The sequence below is a fragment of the Pezoporus flaviventris genome, unplaced genomic scaffold, assembly GCF_033815535.1.
Source record: "Pezoporus flaviventris isolate CSIRO_AGI_PZ_B2104156 unplaced genomic scaffold, CSIRO_AGI_Pfla_v1 ptg000046l, whole genome shotgun sequence".
NCBI lineage: Eukaryota > Metazoa > Chordata > Aves > Psittaciformes > Psittacidae > Pezoporus > Pezoporus flaviventris.
The window spans coordinates 1,067,931-1,095,505 of record NW_026892594.1 but is presented as its reverse complement, the minus strand read 5'-3'; the positions used below and the strand labels follow the sequence as shown (position 1 = coordinate 1,095,505).

Genomic DNA, 27,575 nt, shown 5'->3' with positions numbered 1-27,575 from the left:
GTTGGGGTGTGATGTAGGAGCAGGGGTTCCTGCCTGGGTGATGCAAGGCAGGTGCCCAAGTTTGGAGTCAGGAGGATCTGAGCATGGTGTGAGAAGGACAATGCTGGAGATGTACAACATGGGGTTTAGTTTGCTTCTTTGGAGCTCAGCGGCTTCAATTTATAGGCTTTTGTTAACAACTGGAGCTAAACTTGATTCTCTCGAATCTGGTGTTTAAATTGTGAATCTGATGACCTTTCAGATTCCTCCACATGCAGTGGTTCAGTGCTGACTCCTCTTCTGTGAGGTACTGAAATGGTTTCAGAGCACCACAAGACCCATAAGACCCTGTGTGGGCTTTCAGCAGACTGATTTTGCCCTGACATTGTGTAGGATCCACTTTCTGTCCCCCTGCCCAAGTGAAGCAGGATGGAGTTTAAGGGGACCTGAGGACAACCAACATTTTGGTGCGGGTTGTGAGTTACTGTACTGCCTGGCACAAAGGTGAAGATATTTCATCTCCTTTTCCAACCCAGAGGCATTGCACTGGGAGCAGAGGACCCAAATTTGCTTCCATCTGAGATGGAAAGCATTCAAACCGTATCTTCCCATCTCCTGAAACTCAAGCTGTTTCTCCCTTCCTACATGAACTTGTGCTGTTCTCCAGCAGGCCTCTGAATTGACTGCACTCAAAGAAACCACCTTAAGCAAGTCACTAAGATGGGGATGACCAGCAGAGTGATCCTGTGCTGCTGCTGCTGCCCCAAGGAGGTTGCCTGGGAAGATGCAGATGCCACCTCAGTCTCATGGCACAGGCACACACTGCCCTGGGAGCAGCAGTGCAGCTCCTCAGGGCACCTTCTGCTGAGTAACAACAGGTTTCTCTTCAGTATTTTGCAGTACATAAACCAGAGAAAGAAGCAAAGAGAACGCTGGGTTGGGGCTTTGATGTCCACCTCTGTCCCATGTGAGTAGGAACCTGGTTTGGTTTACTTCGTGGGATGCGTGCAACAGTCTTCTTGGCTTAGTTTAGGGATGTCCTTGCGTATAAAAGCTCTCTCTGCTTCTCTCTCGCAGTGCATCTCATCTATGGGCCCTTGGTCCCTGTGAATCCACACCCAGAGTTCCTTCAGCTTTACAAGTAAGATAACGCCCACCACAAAGTGCGAATGCACAACTGGGGTTCATTTTGAGGGAGGACTTTGTCTTGGGGCTTTCAATTCCCTTTTCAGGGAGGCTGGTTTTTAGGCATCAAAGTCAGAATTCTCAGTCAAAACAATGAGGTATTTGAAACCCTCAGCAGACAGAGGTAAAATGTATTGACTTGAGGTAGTCTTCTCCTTCAGACTACCCTGAAGTAAATCCAACACTTGGAAGAGTGGTCATATGTAGCTGATACAGGCTTTGTCCCCAAACCATGTTACAGGCAGAATACGAGTGGGTAATGTCCTGCTTCAGTGGTGGCACCTTGCTGTATTCTCCCACCAGGAAGGTGCCTCCCATGTCCACAGTGTCTGTGCTGGACGACCACATCAGCCACTATCCACAGCTGGAGGATCCAACAGGCTTCCTGAATGCTTATCTCGACTTGATCAACTCCTTCTGAGCTGCTGCACCTCAGTTCTTGCACCTCATGGCAGGCTTTGGGGACAGGAAGAAACGTTGATTTTTTTACCTCCAGATCCAGCACTTTGCATTAACAACCTCATCTTTGGCTACCAAACTGCTGCATTGATGCAGGTAAATCCTTGAAGCACCAGAAAAGATGAGGCTGGGATAACAGATGAGCTCAAAGGACAACAGGAACACATGTCTGTTGCAAGAGTCCTTATTTGCCGTCACTGTAAAGCCATGCTACATGTCACTGGTAGCCAGGACCACTTGCAGTCAAGATCTGATGCTTACACTCCCACCATGGATGCAGTTGAAATGATATCCCTCTGCTAAGAGTTGTAATACTTGACCACCTTGTCAGGCCTGAAGAATTTGAAGTAGAGTTTGCCTACACTAACTACAGCAGGAGAGCTGGACCTGTAATCCCCCAAGTACTGGCAATGACGCCCTGCACACATAAAGGAGCATTTAAAGACTGTAATTACCTTCAGTAACCTCTTTTTAATGGCCAATGACCCAAAGGCAAGCTCTAAACCTCAACGGTTTTACTACTTCCCTTGTTTCTCTGCTCTTCAGTTGAACAAGCAGAGCTGCTCAGTGATGCTGCACCCCTGGGACTACCCAGGATCTTTGCTGAAGCCTGGTTGTAGCTCCACCAGGGCAGGCTCATGCCTCTTTCACTAGGGCAAGCTGAAGAAGCAGTGTTCTGGGGCCTAGCAAAAGCCAGTGCTCTTGTGAGCAATAGCTACTGAAGCCATAGGGATGTAGGACAGGTAATTAAAGTGGTATTGGAACGCTATTCCTTCTTTCCTTCCTCACCCTGGCTTGATAACTAAAGAAACAGCAGACCAGCAGAGAGATACAGAACTTCCCTCATAAGGAAGTTACCATAAGGTCCCTCCTTCCCTGTCTCTTCCCAGCTTTTGATATGGGATGTTTCACACACCAGTGTTTGGGATTATTAATGTAAGGCTCGCCACTGACTATGCTTTTGGAGGTGAAGGTTAATCTCTCTCTGTACACTGATTTTTCCGTGTGGAACAGAGGAGATGAGCATCAGGATACCATAAACTTGGAGGCTGGGTGGGTTTTAACTGCTTATGTTTGAACTTTCTTAGTGTCCCTTTAGGAATAAGGGGCTTTTTCTGAGTAAGCAGCCATCATGGGCTACTTTTTTCTGTACTGAAACAGCCAGAACTAGAACAAGAAATGTCTATTTTATTACCAGTACTTCAGATGAATTCCACCACTTGGACCAGGGTTTATTTTCTGTTAATAAAAAGCAATTTTGACAAAAGTCTGATGCCATTTTTCTTCCCACCTGCCTCTTTCCCCTTCCCTGCTCTACTGCAAGTGGCCAGAGGTGCAATAAATTAGATGGGAATGGGTAAGTGACAACAAGGGAAGGGACATGGGAAAGGCTCAGTTCCAGCCACCTATTGCCACTACTGTAACGTACAAAATATACCAAATGGAGGAGTAAAAACTACATGCAGAAGGGCAGGCAGGCTGCTTGACGGCTGGTAAATACCCAACCAGTGTTTGCTAAGGGGGTTTCCACCACAGTTGTGCTGGAACACTCAGCCTACAGAAGCCAGGATGACATCTACAGGCGGTTCTTCTTTGCTCCTAACAGTCACCTGCATGGTGACTCCGTCTCCGAGCGCGAGCCTGGACCTCACCAGCACATCACAGCCACCTCTGTAGACACCTGAGGGGACAAAGCAATGTTTGAGATTGGCTTTAGGAGATGACTTGAAGAGATTTTCTTGTAGACACCACTTCAGGAGAGGCTCAGTGATCTAGTCCTAACCCAGGAGCCATCAACAGACATGCTGAGTCTATGCCAGTTGCAGAGAAGGGGGAAGTGACTAACAAATACCCAAACCCCCAATTTCTCCTAAGCTCTTGAGGCCAAGACCAAAGATAACAGATAATGCTGTAATGAAAGAGAGTCAGCAACTGCTGCTGGAGGGCTTGGGTGACTTAAACAGGTAAAAAGCAGAAAAGTGGGTAGCTGAAGCTCACTTCTGGTTTGAGAAGGCCACACACACTGCAAGGCTAGTACACTGGCTCAGTGCCCTTGCCCTTAAGGGAGAAATAGTCCTGAGGATAGAGCCAGGAGGGGGCTCTGTTCCCTCTGCTCCCAAGGAACAAGGGATGGGACAGGAGAAAACAGCCTCAAGCTGCACCAGGGCAGGTTTAGATGGAGCTGAGGAACAATTCCTTCCCCAAAGGGTGCTCAGGCATTGGAACAGGCTGCCCAGGGCAGTGGTGGAGCCACCGTCCCTGGAGGGATATGGAAGATGTGTACACGTGGTGCTTAGGGACATGGGTTAGTGTTGGCCTTGGCAGTGCTGGGTTACCAGTTGGACTCGATGACCTTAAGGGTCTTTTCTAACCTAAATGACTCTAGGATTCCGTAAGAAGCTGTGGCTACTGCAGGTCAATTCAGGATGTGTCTGTAAGATGGTCCTAAGAACCTCCTTCCAAGATAAGCACAGGCAAGGAACTTAGTCAGGTGCCTGCTCTGAAAGTTCTTCATTCAAAGGATTCACTACCATTCCCATAGGCAGAATACATCCATTCTGATCAACACAGAGAAAAACCTCTCAAAGTAAGAGCAGAATCTCCCAACCCGTTCCCCTCCCTTTAGTAAAGCCCTGTGGGGACAACAGGGCCATGGAGTCCTGCAGTCTGAGTACTTACCAGCTAAGTAGAGTGTGTGAGAATTCTTGTTCTCTGGCACTTTATCTGACCTCTCACAGGCCTGCATGCCCAAGAACTTGATGATGTTATTGACAGCTTCTGCATGCAGAGATCGAGGAAGAGAATTACCTCCGGTTAGTGCCAAGCTCTTCTTCTCCTCTAAGCACCCATGTGGGTTAACCATTTCCATTCAGCAGCTTGACTGCAACCCCATCAATACCCCTACTTTGCCATGTGCAAAAGTCCAGCCCAGGAACCCACCCCTTCCTCCACCCAGCTTCAGGAGAGCAATGCCAAAGTTCCACTCGCTATAATCCCAGCATTGCAACACAAAACCTTGTTGCTGGGACATGACTTCCCACTGGAAGGCACCAAATTCTCCTCCTACGCACCAAATATATCCCCAGCATGCCAGATTTACCAGGATTACTATGTGGGTCACCAATACACGAGGAGAGATCATCTCACCATCAAGGGTTTTAATGGAATTAAGTGCAAAGGTTTCTTCTTTCTCAAAGTCATCTCCCACTTCTTCCCATGCTGCTGCAAAGTTTGGCTTTAAAACCTTCTGAATATGATCAGACATGGTCACCTCCAGGTCTTCCAACTGACAGAAAAGCAAAGGAGAGTTTAGGCTTACAAAATATAAGAAGTTAGAGAAATGATCATCTTAGAAAGGGAAAGACAAAGAGAGGCAGCAGCATTTTGCCAAGAGAACCCTGGCATGCGTGGCTTTAATTGCAGAAGCACATAATAACAGCATATAAAAGCAGAGAGGAAAAATAGTATTTATGGTGGTTATCTGTAAAGCTTAAACACGTTTCCTCAAACATGCGTGAGGCTCAAAGAGAGCAGAAAATGGGGCAATCACTTTGGGAGTCAAAGCCCATTGTAGCTTCTACTGAGCAGCTGAGGAGAGACACTCTCAGAATCCTGAAGGAGCCTTTGCTGCCTCCAAGCCCCCAAACCAGGCACTTTCCTGAGATCTGACTTGTATTTCCATGAGTGATAACATGAACACAATAAACAGAAGTACAAATGCCTGGGAGAGATTGGGCTGGAATTCTGAAAACAGACAGAGGAAGTTATTCCTTCCTTCCTTTCCGAACTCACAAATCCTTTCTCCATAGGGCACAACAGGAGGAAAGTTTTGGGGAAGGACCTAAAGTTATGAGCTACAGTATTGTGGTGTTTTGGGCAGGTTTGCTGCTCTCTCTTTACGGATTTAGATCTGAAAGGAAACTGTCAGCCCCATGGCCACCTGTATGAAACTAAAACAAGTTCTGAACTTACCACATATTCATCATCATAGCCATCTTCTTCTGGGACACCCGTGTTTGGGTCACAGTCTCGAACAGTGAACTTCATTGTGCAACTGAAAGTACAAGCAACTGGGGAGGAGAGAAAAGCCTGTAGGTTAGGGGTACTGCAGTTCCTTCTCTTCAAGCAAAAAAGAGACCTGAAAGAATCTACCTCAGCTTTGCCCCAGAAGATAGAGACACGGATGTGGTCAGAGCACTCTTCAGCTGCATATGTATTTCCACCAGGCTCCCCAGGCTTAAGATGAAGACCAAAGGAGGATCACAGAAGAGGTGTATGCCAGGGCCATAATGTAACAAGCTCAGGCCTCCCAGAGTGCAGGCTCTGAGAGGAGAAACTCTGCAAAGGGTTTCTGAGAAACGGATCATGAGCCAACCCCCCAGGTCAGAGAATTCACACTAATTCTAATCTTCCGTGGTATTAAAGGGATAACAAAGAAACCCCCTCGCTGATGAGCATGTTAAATCAACTGAAAATGGGCTGACAGGCTGAGAGTACACTGCAGCTGTTGAGCCAGGAGAAGATAAGCTGCATGGAGACCCCAGAGCAGCTTCCAGTGCTTAAGGGGGCTACAAGAAATGTGGAGAGGGGCTTTGGACAAGGGCCTGTAGGGACAGGCCAAGGGGAATGGCTTTAACCTGCCCGAGGGGAGACTGAGATGAGCTCTTAGGCAGAAGCTCTTCCCTTTGAGGGTGCTGAGGTGCTGGCACAGGGTGCCCAGAGAAGCTGTGGCTGCCCCATCCCTGGCAGTGTTCAAGGCCAGGTTGGACACAGGGGCTTGGAGCAAGCTGCTCTAGTGGAAGGTGTCCCTGCTCGTGGCAGGGGTTGGAACTGGAGGAGCTTTAAGGTCCCTTCCAATACAAACCAGTCTGGGATTCTACATCCAATGAAGTTTCTTGTAAGTGTGAATAACAGTAATAAAAAGAAGTTTTATGCAGGCCCAGACTACTGATATTTTATTTTCCTTTCAATGATTCTGCTCTTGAATACAACAAAAATCCATGTTTTCAAATCTGCTCCTTTCACTGATTGAAGGCAGTAAATTCCATTTCCTAATACCTGCACCAATTCCTATTACCTCTCCAATCCTCTTCAACATCCCATTTGCAGAAATACTGCTGATTATTTCAAAATGTTTACACTATGTTGTAAAACTTGTGTATATTATTTTGCACAAACACAGGTTCTACATGAAAACCAGCACATGACACATGACAAACAGTCATTTCCGGAATCTCAATGTATTCCCCAAACTCCACCCCCTCAACATTTCATGCTGTTCTCCCAAAGCTTCCTTTGAGGGAAGTGTTGGGCAGAACAACTCCTTCCCAACAGGTACCTGCAGTGGAGTCATCCTGCGGGATCTGAACGAGGGTGTAACACACGCCTGGCTGGTTGTAAGCCAGGCTGGGTGCTGGGATGAAGCAGATCACATCATAAGCATCTGATGGTTCCATCTGCACAGTGACTCTCTCCAACAGCTGATCATTTAAGGTGTTTGTGCAATCAAACTGCAGAACATATTGAAAAGGACTTAGAGAAGAAACATTCCTAATCAAGACTTTTGCCCTCAAATCCACAGTATAAAGCAGACTCCCACTTCATTGAACAAGCTGCTGTTCACAAAAACAGCTTTTCTCTCCAGTTTTACTAGAAATCCTTAACACATGGGATCATAACCCCCATCCTTATTTGACTGTTGAAGAAAGCAGCACACACACCCTTAATTCTACACTGCAGTTCCCCTAAGAGAGAAGCTGTACTCCCCAGGGCACTGCTTATGCTTCATTTAGATTAGATCGAAGGCAGAAGCTCTTCCCTGTGAGGGTGCTGAGGCGCTTGCACAGGGTGCCCAGAGAAGCTGTGGCTGCCCCATCCCTGACAGTGTTCAAGGCCAGGTTGGACACAGGGGCTTGGAGCAACCCACACTAGTAGAAGATGTCCCTGCCTGTGGAAGGGTGTTGGAACTGGAGGAGCTTTAAGGTCCCTTCCAACCCAAATCACTATGTGACTCTATGATTAAAGGGCAACTCCAACTGCACCCAGGCAAAAGCACGTAGCTTCTCTTACCTGGAAAACAATGTGATTTGTGAACACATGTTTAATACAACAAACAAAATACTCTGTTTCTGCTTCTGTGAGGTGCACTGGCTCTGAAGACTTGAACAATGGGCCCAAGCTCTTGAACTCTGGAATGGCTGCCAGTTGTTCTAGGCAGAAAGGAAAAGAAGGTGACACTTAGTGAAAGGCTTGTTCATTGCTCCCTCCTGACCTGTTATCCTCCCAGCACTTCAAGCACTGGAGACCCGCTGTTCTTGTCTCACCTTGAAATATATCCTGCCGTGAAGGTGCAACTTTCTCGGGCTTGCTGGTGACAAGGGCAATCTCTGGAAGAAGAAACAAAGACTTTGTGCTGTCACCTACATCATTCAGGAGTTTTAAATGCTGCTATAACTCCACTAAAAACTCCTTAACCCGTAGTGTTGCACACATCCTGCTATGAACCATTGCCAATTTGGTTCCTCACACATACATACTGAGATATCTTTACCACAAGGCAATACTGGGTTGTAAGGAGAAAAGAGGAGAGGTGTTTGGGTCTCAGGAGACCCCACTTGCAGCACTGTGTGCAGTTCTGGTGTCCCCAACATAAGAACATGGAGCTGTTGGAGCAAGTCCAAAGGAGGCCACGAGGATGATCAGGGACTGGAACACCTCCCACACAGAGACAGGCTGAGAACATGGGGGCTGTTGAGCCTGGAGAAGCTGTGTGGAGACCTCAGAGCAGCTTCCAGTGTCTGAAGGGGGCTACAAGGATGCTAGAGAGGGACTCTTCATCAGGGACTGGAGTGATAGGACAAGAGGTAACGGGTTCAAACTGAAACAGGGGAAAATTTAAAGTTGGATATAAGGAAGAAGTTCTTCCCTGTGAGGGTGCTTAGGCACTGGCAGAGGGTGCCCAAAGAAGTCATAAATGCTCCATCCCTGGCAGTGTTGAAGGCCAGGTTGGACAGAGACTTCGTCAAGTGAAAGGTATCCCTGCCCATGGCAGGGGTTGGAACTGGATTATCTTCAGGTCCTTTCCCACCCAAACCAGTCTGGGATTCTATTATTCTATGACATAGGCACACTTCAGTGCAAAATATTCAGAAAAAAAGCTGGAAGAAGGAGGAGAAGGGGGAAAACCCCCTCAAACTCTTATTAAAGTTGCACAAAGTCAGAATGGAAGAACTGAGCAAGAACACTGAAGAAAGCCAGTGAAGTGAGTTAGCACTCCTGGAATGTATCCACCAACCAATGTTGATCTAGGTACAAGCTCCTCTCTAACAACTAAACTAACAGAACAACCACATTCTTGCCAACACATGTTTCTTTGGAAGAAGCGCTCTCTTCCTTTATCTGCGAATACCAAGGAGGCAAAGCCAGTGATGCTGCACCCTGTTTAGCTGAGCCACCACATGTCTTGGCCTGAGCCTACTGGGATGGAGCCAATTTACAGACATGAAGTTTCACTATGGCAACATTAATGCTTATAGCTTTGTCCATGGCCTATTTAAACATCAAACCCCAGACTGGTTTGTGTTGGAAGGGAACTTAAAGCTCCTCCAGTTCCAACCCCCCACCATGGGCAGGGACACCTTCCACTAGAGCAGCTTGTTCCAAGCCCCTGTGTCCAACCTGGCCTTGGTTAGCCTGAGTGTTACCTGCTTTCTGTTCAAAGACTGGTGCAGTAGCCAGTGGAACTGTTTTCATATCAAAAGGTTTCTCAGAAGGCTCCAGTGTGTATTGGTGCAGGGCTTTCTCCATCCCAGGAACAGAGACTGTCAATCCTGCAAATAAACACAGGCAAGAAAAGTCAGTTCTAACAGCAGGAACTGTCAGAGGCCCATGGCAATAGGATTTACATGTGAAGAGTGGGAATTTTGGAGGGCCCACTGCAACAAAAGCAGTAAGATGCCCGAGTCTGAAAATTTACCGGTGTCTTAGTTACATCCACCTTGAGATATAAGCAAGAAAGATTATTTAAAGAGCTCTCCTCTGAAGCCTGTCAACTGGATCAGGCTGCAGAGAAACTCTTGTAAGAAATCTAGAGTTTACAGCTAGATGCAGTTTGGACTTCAGCTAATAAAAAACTAACAAAAGCACGTTTGTGTCTCAGTAACCACAAACACACACTAAGTACTTCACAGTGCTAGATAGGATAAAAACACTGCTCTGCAGATGACACAGGAAGTTGTTATTCCAGATTGAACTGCAGTCTGAACAGTTCACTCCAGAAAAGTCATTTTGCAGTCCTCTCACGTGTGTTGACTACTCTGCTCCCATCGACTCAACTACAGACCATAATCCAGTTTTATAACTAAAACTGGCAACAAGATGTGGCATCCTCACTTTGTAATGGAGACGAGGAAGCCAAGATTAAGAAACCTGTCCCAGGTGAGTGATGGAAGAAGCAATGATGAAAAAAGCTTAATTCATACTTTTCCTCCATTTCCTACACAATCCTTCCCATATTTTGGCAAATTTGCCATTTTCAGTACCTCAAAAGGAAAGAACTTGGGTCAGAAAAAAAAAAGTTGTGTCCTTTGTAGTTATTCTGACCCAAGTTACATTAGAGAAAATTGTTACAGCAAAGCCCCCCCCATAATAAAGTTAAATAACAGCTCATAAAATAACCCTTTCCATCACTGACCGTTGAAAATATAGGCAGCATTCAGTGCTATTTGCCTCTGCTGTAGGACATTCAAGTAGAAGGTTGCTCTGTCCCGAACTTCGTCATCACTGTCTATCATGCACCTGTGTTGGGGAACAAGAGGACAGCAGTCAGCAGCTGAGGACATGAGGAGAGCTGAGCTAGAAAAGGCATCAAGATTGGACTTGATACTGCAATGATGCTCTGAGATCCCTCAACAGCTATTCTAATTAGACAAAAAAATAGTTCCTACAACACAGTAGTTGAAATTTAAATGTGTCTCATCAGAAAACCAAGATTAAAGGAGATGTGCGAGCTGTTCACACCATGCACACTCGCTAGGTTATAAAATATACACCTCCAAACCTTACGAAGTTCAACCAAGCCAACTGAAAGGTACAGGAACTTGTGACATGGTGTATGGCATCACTACTCAGCCATAAACAAATGTTATTCATGAGTAACATTGGAAATACGTTTTCTTGCCTCAAGGGATGCAAAAAGATGTGTGCCTATAGGAACGCAGATTTATTACCTGCAGAGGAATGTTCTCAGAGTTTACTATCAGGTGTTCCAATCACATTATTCACTTGCTCATCTCCGGCAGTGCTTTGCTGCCCCCAGCCAGGAAGGCTGAAGGGAACCATCTCCCAACTCCTCAACTGGTATGTTGTGGCAACCCCAGTCCAAGTTCTGACCAGACCGGACCTTGATTCCTCTGTGGAGCCAGACCAAGTGTCACCAAGAAGCTCAGCACAGGTACAGCTGTGTCCACTCACCTCTGCAACAGCACCAAGATGCTGGGAAGAAGATTCTCATTCTGGGCACCAAACTTGGCCAATGCACTGACAGCAGCTGAGAGGAAAACAGGAAGATGTCGGAGGTGCAAGAGCTATACACAAACACATCCTCAGAGTCATGATTCAAGGCATCTCATCTCAGTCTCCCCTCTGGCACATTAAAGCCATTCCCCTTGTCCTGTCCACACAGGCCTTTGTCCAAAGCCCCTCTCCAAGTTTCTTGTAGCCTTTTAGGCACTGGAGCTGCTCTAACACCTCCTGGAGCCTTCTCCAGGATGAACAGCCCAGCTCTTTCAGCTTAGCAGCATTGCAACTCTGTTCTATGAGAACTCTCTTTTTAAACTGGAAAAGGGTTTGAACTGGACTAGATGAGCTTTAAGGTCCCTTCCAACCAAACCATTCTGTGACTCTATGTGAAGAGATGAAACACACTGCAGGATAAAAAAACACCTTCACAGCTCACTCATTCAAGAGCTCGACCTTCACAATGCCTGTGGAATAACCATTGCCTCCCATTCCCAAACCCAGTTTCAGCCCCGAGATTTCCAGCAGACATGAAAACATCAAACATAAACTGAACTCACCAGCCCTCACAGCCTCATTCTCCAGCACCACCCTGTTGAAGATGAAACGGATGTACTTGGAAGGGGATGGAGTCCTCGGCCCCTCTTTGCCCAGGAGGTGCAGGATCTTCGTGGCCAGGACAGTATGTTCACAGTCCTCGATGAACTCGCAGAGGTGAGCCAAGCCTGCTTCCTTACTCTCAGGATTCTCCTCAATGATACTGATTATACAATCCACAATGGCTCGTTTGTACTCAAAGCCACCCTGGGAAAGGAAAATCAAGGACACTGACCCAGAAGGCAGAGCTCAGACATCAGTGCTGCTCAGTTCCCCTCACACTTCAACTGCTTCCTGCCATTAAGAAGAACAACCATTGTGCATCAAGAGAACAGAGGAGCAGTGCTGGTTGACCTAACAGGGTCTTCCTAGTGCCCCCATGCCCACAAAGGCACATCTGAGCATCAATTCCAATCAGTTGCTGATGTACAGACAAGTTTGACCCATGACATAAGAGAGGTTACTTAATCACTCAGACCCCATCATTGCTGTATACTGACATAAGACAGAAAAGACCCTTCATGCTTGCAGATTACTTATTCCTTCCACCTGACACATTATCAGAGCTTCCCCCCCATCACTACACAAAGAAAAGTTTGTGCATCATCCACGTACATCATCCCTGAGCATATTGGAGAGGAAGGTCATCATGACACTGTGCTTCCGAGGGTATTTCTGGCATAGAGCACTGATAGCCTGTACCACCACCACCTGCAAACCAATAGAGGAGGACATTAGTCACATGCATTTATTATGAAGAACGAAGTCTATGAAGAACACACACTTCTCACTAGCTCAAGCTGTCACAGTGACAGATGAAATTAATGTACAAGGATCCTAATCAGGTGGTGGAGTCTCAGCATGAGCATTAAGTCCCCTGGGCTGGCATGGTGCAAGACCTGGCTCTATTAGAGGACCGTAATTTAAAATAGACTCCATTTATTCAAAGCTTCCTCTCACTTCCTCCCTCTGTCCAGTGATGATCCTGACCTAATTCTACCTGAAGTAGTTATATTTTCTCATTAAAACTCTTTGCAATTTGGAATTTCTCTAATCCCCATTTCCTTTTCTCATAAACACAAGAACTTACGGCCACTGTGCACTAGTGGAAACTGACTTGGTAGAGACATACTATCCTCTACTACATGCCTTCAATTAGTAGAGACATGCTCCTCAAGGCAACTCTGTGGTGTAAAGGGATGAGTACAAGTCAACTACCACCCTTAACCAAGTTCTTAGCCAAGTTTAGTCAATATAGGAACATGTAATTCATACTATTTCCTAACTATCACACTTGAAGTGATACAGACTCAATCAGAGCAGTTAAAATCCCTCTTCCTCTCCAAAGGAACAACCAGAAGGCAGTACAATGGTTTGCAAGACACTGCACAAGAGCCAGAAATCGACCAAACATTTATCCTTCCTTGGAGTGATGGAAGGAAATGACACAGCATATTTCAGTTGGAAAGCAGAGCACTACACCTTCTGAATTTCAAGCTGGCTTTGCTCTATCAGACTAAGCCACTAAAGGATTAACAAATGGGAAAAGCTTCATAATAACAAGAATGGGAGAAAAACCTGCAGCTGGAAAGAGCAGAGGCCTCCAGTGCCACACCTTAAACTCATCTGGTATCTCTGACACGAAGGAAGAGATCTGTTTCATGAGCCTGTCTACACTGCTCTCACTGCCTGTCTTCAGCAGGGTGGTGATGGCGAGAGTAGCGATGCTGCGGTTGGAGTCAGTGATGAGGTTTTCCAGGTCCAGATTGCAGGCAGTGACTGCAGATGGATGCTTCATGGCCACCTGCAAGGAATGCAATTCCAAACTAGATGGGAGCAATAATGTAGGATCAGAATCATGGAATGGTTTGTGCTGGAAGGGACCTTAAAGCTCCTCTAGTTCCAACCGCTTGCCATGGGCTGGGACAGCTTCCACTAGAGCAGGCTGCTCCGAGTCCCGTTCAACCTGGCCTTGAGCACTGGAAGGGATGGGGCAGCCACAGCTTCTCTGGGCAACCTGTTCAGAGCCTTATAACCCCTAAAGAGCTTCTTCCCAATACCTAATCTAAATCTCCCCTGTTAGTTTAAAGCCTTTCCCCCTTGCTCTAGTCCTACTTGCTCTTATAAAATCTAAAACTCAAACTTTTCATGAGGCAAGGATGAAGGATTGCAGCTAAACCTACATCACACTGCTGTTGGCAGGATGCAATCAAAGCTCATGTTCTTTCGTTTCAGTGTTTCAAATGAACTCCAAGTTACAGTTCATGAGTTTGACAGTCACAAACTGTTTCTGCTGTGTGCAGCTTTTACATAGAATGTTATTTCCTTCACACACATCCTAGTCACACTTTTGGCACTATTAAATATCTGAGACTTTGCTTCCTTGCAGCTCACAAGTTATCAACCTACATATAGCTCTGTGGTCCAGAAATGAGCAAACAGAACTTGGATGCAGAGAACATTTCCATCACACCAGGAGATGTGGCATGGACAAACCAATTCTCCATCATGGAGTATCTGCAAGTAATCATGAGAGCAGTAACTCTACTGTAGGTAACACACCCTTAGGAACTGAAGTCTGGCTTCCTCTGATGCTCAGAGGTTTCTGCTTGTTTAGATGGCTTTGGCAGCACTCACTTTATTCAGGGTCCGTACAGCTGCGTATCTCAACACAGGTTTGGGAGAGCTACAGAACAGCTGCAACACTGAAAAAGAGGAAGAGAAAAATAAGAGAAGTCACTCACAACAAGATGTTACAGAGCAGAGACTGTTTAACAAATGCCAGCTCCCAGTAATGCAACTCTAGGCACCTGGAATGTGTGGGGAGCAGAAGGGGAGAGCCCTCGCAACCAGATAAGGAAAGGGAAATTGCCTTGAGCCAGCACTTTGATATTGGCAATGCAAATAGTTCAGTCAGAACTCACTGCAGCAGGAAATCAGATCATGTCTCTTTGAAAGAAATGGAATAGGGAGGAATGTCCAATGTACCCATGCTCAGCTACACACTGCTAAACATTCATGTGGCTCTACCCATAACTTATTATTGGCTTCACAAGCAAGTTCGAAATACCCTCCTGGTTTTAATCTTGCATCAGTAATAGGTGGTTTGCACAGCTGCCTGTGGCACATCTGGGCTATCAAATTTTCATCTACCTTCCCTTTACCCCAAATTCCTGCAGCTGGAAAAAGGAAAATGCCACCGCTACTGCCTGTTCCCAAAAGCTCTGAAGGAAATGGGGAAAAGGGATCACTGTGCTTCTCATCCCAAAGCCCTCTAACTGGGGAAGAAACAGGAAATTCACAGTTTGAGTCCAGTATTTATGTTGTGCTGTCTCTTACGTGCTTTACCACCCTTTCAGCTGCTTGAGGGATACTAAGGACTCCATGACCAACCTGAAACAGCGGGTGCCAGCTCCCTAGCTGTGCAGTTTGGGAGATGGATGATTGCAGAAGCAGCTTCATAAATAACCATTTCATGCTTGTTCCTCAGACAGCTCTCGATGAAGTCAAATAGTGGACTCTCATGGCTACAACCAAAAGAGGATTCACAGCAGGAATAATGCTGAATTACTTACAAACCACTAAAACTGCATTTCTGAGAACTTCACTCGCACAGCTAATGCACTGGCTTTCATTTTTCCTAGGCCATCAGACTGCTCAACTCATACTTGAGCTCTAATTATTCTATTTATTGTTAAACTGTTCATCTTGACATTATCCTCTTTGGGTTAGAAATGCTGCTTTCTACATATAAATACATTACCATTAATCATGTGTCATTTACCATGAATCATATATCATATTATCACATGTCATATGTTATTTCTACAACAAATATCCAGTGATAAAAGAATTTCATCAGATAACTGTATCCTCCCCTGCTAATATGAGGGCAGGATAGGAGAGATCCTTCTGTTCACATCCCCAAAAATATAGGTGGAACCTTATTGCATTTGAAATCACAGAATCACGCAGAACAGTTTAGGTTGGAAAGGACCTAAAGATCATCCAGTTCCAACCCCCTGCCACGGGCAGGGACACCTTCCACTAGAGCAGCTTGCTCCAAGCCCCTGTGTCCAGCCTGGCCTTGAACACTGCCAGGGATGGGGCAGCCACAGCTTCCCTGGGCACCCTGTGCCAGCGCTTCAGCACTCTCATAGGGAAGAGCTTCTGCCTTATCTCCTACCTGAACTTCCCGTTTCACTTTGAACTCATCACTCCTTGTCCTATCACTACAGTCCCTGATGAAGTCCCTCTCCAGCACAGAGAAGGTCCCTTCCAACCCAAACCATTCTATGATTTTATGATTCTATCCATATTTACATTTCCACAAGCTTCAAACCCCACAAGTTTCCTAGCTACCCTTTACCTCAAAATAATAAGTAGGTTTTGTAACACACACTGCCTCTTACTTACCCCTCTTCAGATTCCTTCAAGAGCCTGCTTGCAATTCGGATCAGCATGCAGTAAGCAAACTGGGATTTCATGCCAGATTTAGTGAACTTATTCAGCATCTTGGAAACTGCAAGACGATCATTTTTGCGAAGGTGATAGAGCAGCCCCAAAGCATGATACTAGGAAATGAGAAACAAAGATGTGCAGCTATTGAATACACCCTTCAGTGGGAAACGCCAGACTGCAAGACCTAAAAGAGTGCTGGTAATTAGTGTTTCCTAGCTGAAATACCCTCTAACCTCAAATGAACCTGACAAGTTACAAGTATCTGCAGTATTTCCTTCCCCTTCCTGTCCACCATAAGACAGGCTCAATGCATTCCTGAAGATTAAAAGAGCCAAGAAGGGAGTTTACTCCCCTTTCTCCCCACTAAATGTCAGAATTTCAAAGGCTCACTGAATTATCCTGCACAGTAACACTTGCATTTCCAGTACACTCAACATCCAGGATATCCCAAGGCCTACAAATGACAGCTGACCTTACAAAAATGTACAGTAAAAGTACAAAGAAACATTTCTAGTTGCCAAATTGTTTGGATTTGTTTTTTTTTTGTTGTATGACCGGAGTGAGTCCAGAAGAGGCCGCAAAGATGCTGCAAGGGCTGGAGCAGCTCTGCTCTGGAGCCAGGCTGAGAGACCTGGGCTGGGTCAGCCTGGAGAAGAGAAGGCTCCTGAAGGGGAGACCTGAGAGCAGCTCCAGTGATTAAAGGGGCTGCAGGAAAGCTGGAGAGGGGCTTTGGACAAGGGCCTGTAGAGACAGGTCAAGGGGAATGGCTTTAACCTGCCCGAGGGGAGACCGAGATGAGCTCTTAGGCAGAAGTTCTTCCCTGTGAGGGTGCTGAGGTGCTGGCACAGGGTGCCCAGAGAAGCTGTGGCTGCCCCATCCCTGGCAGTGTTCAAGGCCAGGCTGGACACAGGGGCTTGGGGCAAGCTGCTCTAGTGGAAGGTGTCCCTGCCTGTAGCAGGGATTGGAACTGGATGAGCTTTAAGGTCCCTTCCAACCCAAACCAGTCTGGGATTCTATGACTAATGAAGCTGCTCACTGGATAAGAACAGACTTGGTTTTGATGGTTAGTCTGTAACACTGACTGAACACACAGAACACCTTCATTTCCACAGCTCTTTAGAGTATTTGTACCAATTATAATTTCACTAACATGGATATCTTACTGATATCTGGGCTAATCTCCATGGGCCTATAGTAACTGCAAATGTTCTGAAGGCCAAGGCAAGAGATGCTGGTGTTGTGGGTGGCAGAGAGATAATTTCTTAAGCTCTTTGAAAACTCAGATTCAAAGCCTTTCTGTGACAACTACTGTGAAACAGTCAGTGGCATCCCAGCCATCAAAAGGTTGGCAGGGAAAGGGCAAGAGCACTGTACTGAAAAGCCAGCTCCTCAAAAGAATCTTGCACTGGGATCACCAAACTTGTGAGTTTCTGAAGTAGTTGTTTCCTTCAAGTTACAGTCAGAATCATACAATGATTCTAACAGAATCATAGAATTGGGTTGGAAAGGACCTTATGACCATCCAGTTCCAACCCCCTGCCACAGGCAGGGACACTTTCCACTAGATCAGGCTGCTCCAAGCCCCATCCAACCTGGCCTTGAACACTGTTATTTTTGAAAGAATAAAGAAAAAAGGAAAACCAGTTACTCCTTAATTTACTTTAAGAACTCACAGAATGCTGTGAAAACCCTCCAGTGTGTTAACTGCTTCCTGAAGCAACCACCCTCTAACATACCTGCACCATGATGTTGTCACTAGAAGCTGCTTCTTGAGCTTCATTGATCCACCGCTTGACTATGTCGTAGCTGATTTTCATCATATGCTGGAAGAAACCACAAATGGAGACTGGTGACAAACTAAAATCAGAAGCAGTGAGGTACCACAAGCCTTGTTTTACCGGCTTTGAGAGAACTGAGAGCTTTGCTGTGTACTACAGGTAACAAAGAGTAACTCACATCCATAGTTTATATGGATGCACTTGTTTCAATGAAGAGAAAAGTAACTTGGAGAGTTATGTTCAAACAGGACTGAAGACAATAGGAGGAGAATGCACCTGCTTACAGTTATCCCAGTAGGTCAGTATTAATTCAGTTGTTAGTATTAATGCAACTTTGCACCCTCAGGGTCCTAACAGAGGCTTCACTCCACCTCAGCTGGACCTTTTACCTCCTGCCTTCTTGATTTACCAAGGCAGCCAGCGTCTGTATAGCTATAAACCACTGGTTTTCTTACATCTCAGTCTTAGACTACCCATGCTCTCATTTGTATTCTCCTCTTTATTAAAGAATTAACCTAGCAAGGTATTTTCCAGCCTTTTCTCCCAAATAAGGGAGGAACACCTTCAGACTGAACTTCATCTTGCCCTTCTATCTATTAGCGAAAATGATCTTGAATTGCAGCAGGGCAGCAATTTCATGGATCTTTTCTTTTGCAGAGCACAAAGCCAACTGCTTTTACTGCCTGTCACAGAATTCATACACTTCTTCACAGTCACTTGTGTTAGTTCTTCCACAGCACAGGCTGTTTCTTAGTTACTCTCACCAAACCAAGAGACACTTTCATGGTCTTCACTGTGCTTGAGTACTCTAAACTCAAGCCTCTAAAGGCTCTTTCCCAGAGAAACTCGTCCTACACTGGCTGCATAGAGAGATGACTGAGCACTTTGCACTTAGCTATTATAACTGATGTACTCTAAGGTAAGAGAACATTAAGGAAGGAGTTTGAGAGGACAGAGTCTGCCTGAGTCACAGGAAAACTCCACTACCACTGCTTCTTGTTTTCCAGTGAGCAGATGAAGACGAGAAAGAAAAGAAACATCTCAAAAGGAAAAGAAGAAAGAACAAAACAAAGGCCAAGCAGAGCTACAAATGCAGCAGAGTAGCCTCCTACCCACAACACAACACACAGATTCCCAATCATCTACTGCTTTACTTACTAAGGAAGACACCAGTGCAGAACTAGACACACTGGGGACTTTGTCCACAATGGCTTGTTTCATATATCTCTCAATGGCTTGTAGCATTGTAGCCTGTGAGGGGGAAAAAGAGAAGTGTTGATACTTAGGAAGCAGACCATAAAAGCAGTATGAGGCAAAAATACACACACAGCATATTCAAAATGCATCATGAACTGTTCTGCAAGGGAGAGATTAGTATCAATTGCCTGGTCCTGGAGGTTTAGTGACAGAAACAAAGTCTACAGCAAAGCAATCTTAGATCAGAAACCAGAGCTCCAAAGCTCCTGCCTTCTCACTCCATGTTTACAGTGCTCCAGCTCCACAGAGCTCCTCGCATCTGCAGCAGGCTCCAGAGCTGTCCTCCCTACAGCAGAAATTCCATTACCACTACAAGAATACACCCTGCAAGAGAGGGCTTTTCTATTTTAATTTTCTATTTTAGTACTTTTCTATTTTATTCTATTTTAAACACACTCATCTCTCCCATGACAGAGATGTGATTTGGACTTACATCAGTGATCCTGCAGAGTGCTCTGATGGCCGGGCCTCGGTACACATCTTCCTTCCCTGTCATGTCTTTGGTCAAACTGAAATAATCATAGACACTCTGTTAACACCACTTTAACATCCCAATGCCTGGTCTTTTTGCGACATTTGCCTCATCTCACATAGCTGTTGGTCAAGCTGTTACCACCTAACTGCTGAGCTCTAGTACTGGCTAGAAACAACCTCTTAATAATCAGCTACTTAAGAATTAACAGCATGGGATTCTGTGGAAACAGAGAACATTACAAAATGCGCAGTTCATAGAATCAGAGAATCAGAGACTGGTTTGTGTAGGAAAGGATGTTAAAGCTCCTCCATTTCCAGCCCCCTGCTACGGGCAGGGACACCTTCCACTAGAGCAGCTTGCTCCAAGCCTCTGTGTCCAACCTGGCCTTGAACACTGCCAGGGATGGGGCAGCCACAGCTTCTCTGGGCACCCTGTGCCAGTGCCTCAGCACCCTCATAGTAAATAATTCCTTCCTTATATCCAACCTGAACTTCCCCTGTTTAAGTTTAAAATAATTTGTTCAAGTTTTCATAATACACCTTTGCCACATGCCTGGTTCATTCAGCTCAGTTGTTCTTCTCCTAAGTGCTTGCTTTCTACCACGTGACATTTTGAGTTAGGTAACAGCAAAGTTTCAGCTGCTGAGCAGCTTTAAAAAATATAGAAAATAAAACAGACACATCAGAGATCCCATTTTGCTCTCCAGCAACTATAACATCTATCCTGCAGTCCAAAAACCTGACAGTTCAGCTGGAGGACTGAACTGGGCTTTGCTCTGCTTGTCCCTAACTGCTCTGACAGCAAAGCAAAACAGAATATCACAGCCTTGGTGTGAAAAAAACATCAAGAACCAACAGTTAAAAGGAATCAAAACCAACTCCCCCCCTATCAAGAAACCCACAAGAAACCAAAGTTTCATCCAACTGAGAAACTGCAGGCAAGCCTCTTCCCTTTTTAGTAAAGAGTAACACCACAGGAAGAAGAAATCAACATTTCATGTGGTAACATACTCTGTATCATAGGACAGTTTGTTTTCCTTTCCTTTATTATCCTTCATAACGGAGAATTACAGCAGCTAAAAGAAACACAGAGATAGAGCTACTTGTTTAGGAGCTCTGATACTGTGCTGTCTGTGGTTCTACTACCTGCTTGTGACTATGATGACGTCCTCAGAAATATTGGCCATCTCTTTGATGGTAAAGTAACACATTCTTCTAAGGGTTTGCTGTGAAAATGTAGTGCAGAAAACTATTAATGGCAAGCATAAATAAACACTTCCTACAAGTTTTGAAGTTAAATAAAAGTTCAAATATTCAACTTTAAATTTTGAGCAAGCTTTTAAATAGAACACCCTCTTCCCCACTTCTATACAAAGATAAAGCAGTGGTGTACAAAGCACACAAGTTAAATTGTGTTTGATAACTGGGGAATAGCCTTACTGTCAGTTATCAAACAAATCAGGAGAATAAACATATCTCTATCTTGTAAGATAAGACTAAAACCAAAAATCCACGTTAATCATGATAGAAGTGAAACATCTGAATGCAGAAGCCTCACAGTTATCACTTAAAAGCTTTAAACCCAACTTCCTCTGATCTATTTGCTATTGTAAAGCAAATATCCAAAGAGCACTGACACTTTAACTCTTGGAAAGCAAATAACACATTTACATCAACCACCCCTCCCGCCCTTCCAACACATGGATATGAGAAAGGTCCCAAGCACTCTGTAGTTCCAACACAGTTCCATGTTCAACATTCCTCAGTCAAATCTCTAAACACCTGAGGTGCCAGTTTATAGTGAACAAAAATTAATGAATAAAAACTCTTCTGAGTTCTTACACTCTGCAAAAGAGATCAGAGAAGGAATTTACACTGGGCTAAATCCAAAGTTTAATCTAGCTTTCTTAGGGTGTTCTCACCCCTTGACTCCATGGTGATTCCTGAATAGAGCAAGCTGTTCTAGGGAATAGCTGGATTTAGTCTACAGGCAACTTTTAAATTCTACTTTGAGTTCAGCAGATGGTGATTATTTGTAAGTGTAAGAAACAGTCATAAAATGATACTGATTTGTATATTAAAGGCTTTTGTCATGATTCACATGCTTTAGAACAGTAATTCAATGCAGAAAAGAATAAACCCAGCACCAAATACAACCTGCAGAAGTAACTGTGTGTTATTATTCAGTCACTTGTTTCCAGACCATGACTTGCCTCCAGCTAGTACTTGGCGTGCAGAGCTTGTTCTTTGAAGTGCTCACCTCCCACATCCCAACATCCAACTGTAGTTGGATGTAATCTGTAGTTACCACAAATTCAGACAAAAGCAGGGAGGCAGCAAGTGCTAAACAACCAGGTACTTACATCATTGGATTGAAATAATCTGGTCATTGCAAAAAAAGCTTCTGTGGCTTCAGTGGTTCCAAAGTGTTCACCCTGAAAACAGCACATAAGAAGCAAGAGAAAAATCACCATTGTTACTGAGCTGCCTCCACCTTTCAGCCTCCATTTTTAACACCTACCCACACACCAAGGATCTTTGCTTTGAGGCTTTTTCTCATGTTAGAAACCATCCCTCCCTCACCTCGTGTTTCCTGAGGAGTACCTGTCAAATTTACCACTACTAGCTACTTGGTTTCAACAAATGCCATCCATAGCTGTACAGCAATGGAACAGTTTGTTAAGTAGCCTGTGCTCCCTTTTCTGGCATCCTTGGTTTTGTCTTACCTAAAAGGGATCTACTTGCTGCCTGAATTAAGACTGAACAGCAGAGGTCCAACCTACTTTGATGTTAAATACAACCTGACACACACGAAACCTGATCTACATAAACATCTGAAGAAAATCTTTCTTATCATGCTTCTAATTTAGCCCCAGACAAAAAGACACCCTTCTACCTCATCACTTCTTGGCCTATGTTTTCACTTCGTCTCAGCCATTCCCACTTTAGCTGGGCAAACACAAGTGTCTCTTTCATTGCACAGGGCTGTGATGGCCACAGATCAAGCAGCAGCTCTCACTTGGCACTCATGGAAAAAGTATTAAAAGCTTCAGTGATATGTATCTCACTCCAGTTAGCAGCAAGTCAGAGGGAAGAACATAATACTAAAGCATAAACACCCCATTCTGGATCTCCTTAAAAAGCTACCTCCCAAATCTGTCAGGAAGAGGTACAAAACTTCTTTCACACTGAAAGCTATCAGAAATTAGAATCACAGCATCACAGAATGGCTTGGCTTTGAAAGGACCTTAAGCTCATCCAGTTCCAACCCCTTGCCAAAGGCAGGGACACCTCACACTAGACATGTCTCTCAAGGCTCTGTGCAACCTGGCCTTGAACACTGCCAAGGATGGAACATTCACCACTTCTCTGGCCTCATCACCCTCACAGTAAAGAACTTCTTCCTTATATTAGCCTTGGGAATATTCATTCTGGCTGGGAAGAAATGATAACACTTACCTGGTTCAGCAAGTAAAGGATTTTGGTAAGGATGTGCAGACATCTTCGTGGATTTATAGGGGTCTCGTTAAAGATACGAGCCTACAGACACAGCATAAAGAGAGTATTACAGTGTAACTCAACAATCATCATTTCTCTTTCATCATAAAAAGTAAAGCCGTTTGTTTTCAACCAAGTAGCTTTTCATTCTAAAAATGTGTCCCAGAGAACATATTCTTGTCATCCAGCTCAGGCATATTTAGTTTGCTGGATGGGCAGCAGCCTGAGCAAATGACAACTGGTACCCTCTGGAACTAGCAAACTAACAACTTCATCTTTCAACAGCATCTGTAGCCCAAACACTACTTGACAGTAGGAACACTTCTTTTAGCTACTTGCAACCAACAAAATTCAGCATTATTTCACAACAGAGTCACTTCATCACTAGCAATTATTCCTGGAGAACACAAAGAGAAGCAGGAAAACCTGCTACACACAGTAGGTCGAATGAACATAGGGAAACATGGAAGACACCAGTAAGAGCACCCCGAGATCTCACATGTCCACATGGAGGGCATAAGCCACAGATAATCATAGAATAGTTATGGTTGGAAAGGACCTTAAGATCATCTAGTTCCAACCCCCCTGCCATGGGCAGGGACACCTTACGCTAAATCGTATCACCCAAGGCTCTGTCCAACCTGGCCCTGAACACTGCCAGGGATGGAGCATTCATAACCTCCCTGGGCAACCTATTCCAGTGCCTCACCACCCTAACAGGAAAGAATTTCCTTCTTATATCCAACCTAAACTTCCTCTGTTTAAGTTTTAACCGGTTACCCCTTGTCCTGTCACTACAGTCTCTAATGAAGAGTCCCTCTCCAGCATCCCCATAGGCCCCCTACAGATACTGGAAGGCTGCTATGAGGTCTCCACGCAGCCTTCTCTTCTCCAGGCTGAACAGCCCCAACTTTCTCAGCCTGTCTTCATATGGGAGGTGCTCCAGTCCCCTGATCATCCTCATGGCCCTTCTCTGGACTTGTTCCAAGAGTTCCTGCTGATCATGCTCCTTTTGATGCAGCCCAGAATACGGCTGGCTTTTGGGGCTGCAAGCGCACACTACCAGCTCATGTTCATTTTCTCATCAACCAACACCCCCAAGTCCTTCTCCGCAAGGCTGCTTTGAATCTCTTCCCTGCCCAACCTGTAGCTGTGCCTGGGTTACTACAGATAAACCCCTCAGAGACTAACTTGATAGACTCCCAGACTGATTTGAGTTGGAAGGAACCTTAAAGCTCATCCAGTTCCAACCCCCTGCCACAGGAAGGGACATCTTCCACTAGAGAGGCTTGCTCCAAGCCCCTGTGTCCAACCTGGCCTTGAACACTGCCAGGGATGGGGCAGTCACAGATTCTCTGGGCACCCTGTGCCAGCACCTCAGCACCCTCCCTGACCTACTGCTCACACTGTGCGGGTGCAGCCCAGCACTCAGAGGGGATTCTGGGCTCAAGCACACACTGAAGTCGGGTCATGGAGAGCTTTGTCACCCAGCAACCCAAATCCTTCCCCTCAGGGCTGCTCTCAAGCCATGTGCATTTAATTTACATACCCCGTGCTTTTAAATTAACTGTTTGAATACAGCCATTCAAATTTGGGAGCTGCAGCGCAGAACTTCCTCAAGCTGCTAACACACTCTGAAGGAAAAGAGTTCAACAGTCTGATGACCATTCATACCTCCTGCAGCACAGCACTCTTCTCCAAATGCTGGAAAGGATTAGAGCCACTACCTGAGGAACAAAAGAGACCTCTCAGTTAAGGAAATGCATTCCTCACAAAAAAAAAAAAAAAAAACAACAAAAAAAATGAACTGGAGGAACAGTCCCTAAACTTTAAAAAACCACCCCATGCTACAGTGAAATCCCTGATGTTCTCCACCAAGAGCTTTGAATCCACTTTCCTCAGCGGTATATTCACAGGTACAGGAGGAAAAGGTGTGGAGGAAGCAGTACCAACGTAGCTGGAAGGCAAGGAAGAACAGTGTAATACTCCCTCTTTACATAAAGCCATTTACTCTATTTTTCCCTAGTACCCCTATTTTTATTCCTTCAGGCACAGAAAGCACTGAAGGCATCAGGACAGAGCTAATGATCTGGATCTCAAACAGAAGTGCATCAATCAATTATCCACTAAAATGGGCTACTCAGCAAGCTCTAAATAGAGTCTGGCTTCCACACATCACAAAATCATTAGCAGCAGAGTATCATCATCCTGTAACACCTCAGCCTTTCAACAGGCCAGAACCAGCCCTTGAGAGTAATAACTTATTGGTGATGACACTTGCTATTGTCAGCTGCAGACAGCAGCCTTCTAATCCATTCCCAGTGAAACCAGCCCTAACAGCCACTGTTGCAGATACATAACCCCCTCCAAACCCTCACTACTGCTTCTAACCCTTTTCCTTCAGCAGAGATTTTTCCTTTTCAGCTCATTTATTCTTCACTTCTTACATCCAAAGCAAAAGGAAATTGAGAACGAAATGTCTCTCAGTCCAGCTGGGCTCAGAAGACCTATCATCAGCAGCAACATATAACTCAAGACAGCACAGAATCACAGAATGGCTGGAGTTGGAAAGGACCTTAAGATCATCTTAAGCTGCACATGCTCTTGGGGTGCAGCCCAGCACGGGGGGGGGGGGTGGGGTGTGTGTGTCTGGGCTCAAGCACACACTGAAGCCGGGTCATGTTCAGTTTCTCATGGACCAATACGCCCAAATCCTTCTCCGCAGGGATGCTCTGCGTCAGCTCTCCACACAACCTGCAGCATCAGTTACTACAGGAACCTAAACTTAATTTCCAGGAGGTTTCATGGAGGGAAAAAGTGCAAGCGATGGCCTCATCCACAACAACTCTGCCTGACGGGATGGTTTTATCCCGCCCACAGGGTACTTTACTACAGCCGGTGCTAACGCAGCCTAAACCCCAGTGCACGCAGCCAGCTGCTGCCCAGCTTACCAGGCGGAGGTGCAGACCCCGACCAAACCCTCTCCTTCTCATGCTATGAAGGAGGAACAGACCCAGCCGCAGCCCGCAGGCTTGCGGGGAACAGCTTCCCTCCAAGCGTGACCCCAGGGGCCGGTGCGGGCCCTGCACCCCGCAGACCGTCCCGAAGAGCCGGGGGAGGCTCAAACGCCTGGGCACAGAAAGCAAACGGTGCTTCCTTCCCCAGCAGTTACCCCCTCTCACCTCAGCGGCCATGACTTACTTACTTACTTCCTCCCTCACCTCAGCGGCCGCTACAAGCCGCGGGACGCTCTGAGCGCCTACCGATCGCTCCGCACAGGGCGGTGCCGCCGTGCCCCCTCCCCTCAGCTCGGCCCTGCCGCCGCCAGCCCCATACCGGACTCCTCGTCCTTCTTGTCAAACTTCTTAATCATGGCGCCGCCCGTCACCCTCTTCCCTCCGAGCCGCACCGCCACGGGGACACCCGCCGGAAGTCCCGCCGCCTCAGGGCACGCTCTGCGTTCTGATTGGCCTGCGGAGCTGACGCTCAACGCCCATAGGCTGCGGAGGTGAGGGAAGACCTCATGGGGGCTGAGGCAGGTCCGGGGGTGAGGGCGTTCCTTAAAGGAGCCGCGTTGCCATTTTGTAGGGGGGTGGTAGCGCCTTCCTGCTGCGCCCTGAGGTGGTCACAGCTTCCCTCCTAATTGTCCTTTATGGAAATAATAAAGGTGGAAGGTAGTTGACATTAATACCTCGGTCAGGTCTTTCTTACAAATGGAGCAGAAAACTTGGGATAGGATCCCTGAAAATCCCCAGAGCTGGTATGGATCCCCCACTGTGGTACCATTCCTCACAGCGATGGCTGACCCATGAGGCACCAGAGGGGTCTATTGGGTTGTGGGTGCCACTGAGCTGCTCAGCAGCCACTGGCCGTGCTGGAAACCATCACTGCCGGATCATAGAATTATGGAATGGTTTGCGTTGGAAGGGACCTTAAAGTTCCCGCAGTTCCAACCCCTGCCACGGGCAGGAACACCTTCCACTAGAGCAGCTTGCTCCAAGCCCCTGTGTCCAGCCTGGCCTTGAACACTGCCAGGGCTGGGGCAGCCACAGCTTCTCTGGGCACCCTGTGCCAGCGCCTCAGCACCCTCACAGGGAAGAGCTTCTGCCTAAGAGCTCATCTCAGTCTCCCCTCTGGCAGGTTAAAGCCATTCCCTTTGGCCTGTCCCTATGTTAGCGTAAGAACTGACACATGACCACCGGAATGGTTATATGACGTGCCTTATTGCACGCGCCCAAATCTGGCTTCGACCCCGTCACATCGCGTTCGCAATTTATACACTAAAAATTTCGTAACTAATACATATTCAGCACAGATTACTTCATTGACTAATACATATGCATCAAGGATTACTTTATTAGTCCATTACGA

General features: G+C 46.0%; 2 protein-coding genes across 4 annotated transcripts; one reads left to right on the top strand and one right to left on the bottom strand.

Moving 5' to 3' along the window:
• The first annotated feature begins 236 nt into the window (after positions 1-236).
• Positions 237-1,601, top strand: LOC133276748 (mesoderm-specific transcript protein-like). The gene is made up of 3 exons (XM_061467884.1): positions 237-946; positions 1,057-1,120; positions 1,468-1,601. Exons 1-3 carry the CDS (start codon positions 700-702, stop codon positions 1,583-1,585), a joined length of 429 nt encoding a protein of 142 aa, XP_061323868.1. The 5' UTR covers positions 237-699; the 3' UTR covers positions 1,586-1,601.
• Positions 1,602-2,791: 1,190 nt separating this feature from the next.
• Positions 2,792-26,638, bottom strand: LOC133276776 (coatomer subunit gamma-2). 3 transcript variants are annotated; one of them, XM_061467932.1, is made up of 24 exons: positions 26,541-26,638; positions 24,879-24,931; positions 23,166-23,246; positions 22,070-22,141; positions 20,853-20,932; positions 19,666-19,741; positions 19,134-19,226; positions 17,934-18,020; positions 16,153-16,310; positions 15,130-15,263; positions 14,374-14,441; positions 13,352-13,540; positions 12,352-12,447; positions 11,700-11,943; positions 11,095-11,170; positions 10,316-10,419; positions 9,327-9,452; positions 7,947-8,009; positions 7,693-7,832; positions 6,962-7,133; positions 5,596-5,693; positions 4,771-4,909; positions 4,303-4,401; positions 2,792-3,304 (listed from the first exon to the last, which is right to left on the bottom strand). In XM_061467932.1, the coding sequence occupies exons 1-24, from the start codon at positions 26,575-26,577 to the stop codon at positions 3,174-3,176; spliced, it is 2,616 nt and encodes an 871-aa protein (XP_061323916.1). In that variant the 5' UTR covers positions 26,578-26,638; the 3' UTR covers positions 2,792-3,173. The 3 variants fall into 3 exon arrangements, with proteins under 3 accessions (XP_061323916.1, XP_061323917.1, XP_061323918.1); XM_061467933.1 differs by lacking the exon at positions 26,541-26,638 and having other exon boundaries at positions 24,754-24,893; XM_061467934.1 differs by lacking the exons at positions 20,853-20,932; positions 26,541-26,638 and having other exon boundaries at positions 24,754-24,893.
• Positions 26,639-27,575: the final 937 nt, after the last annotated feature.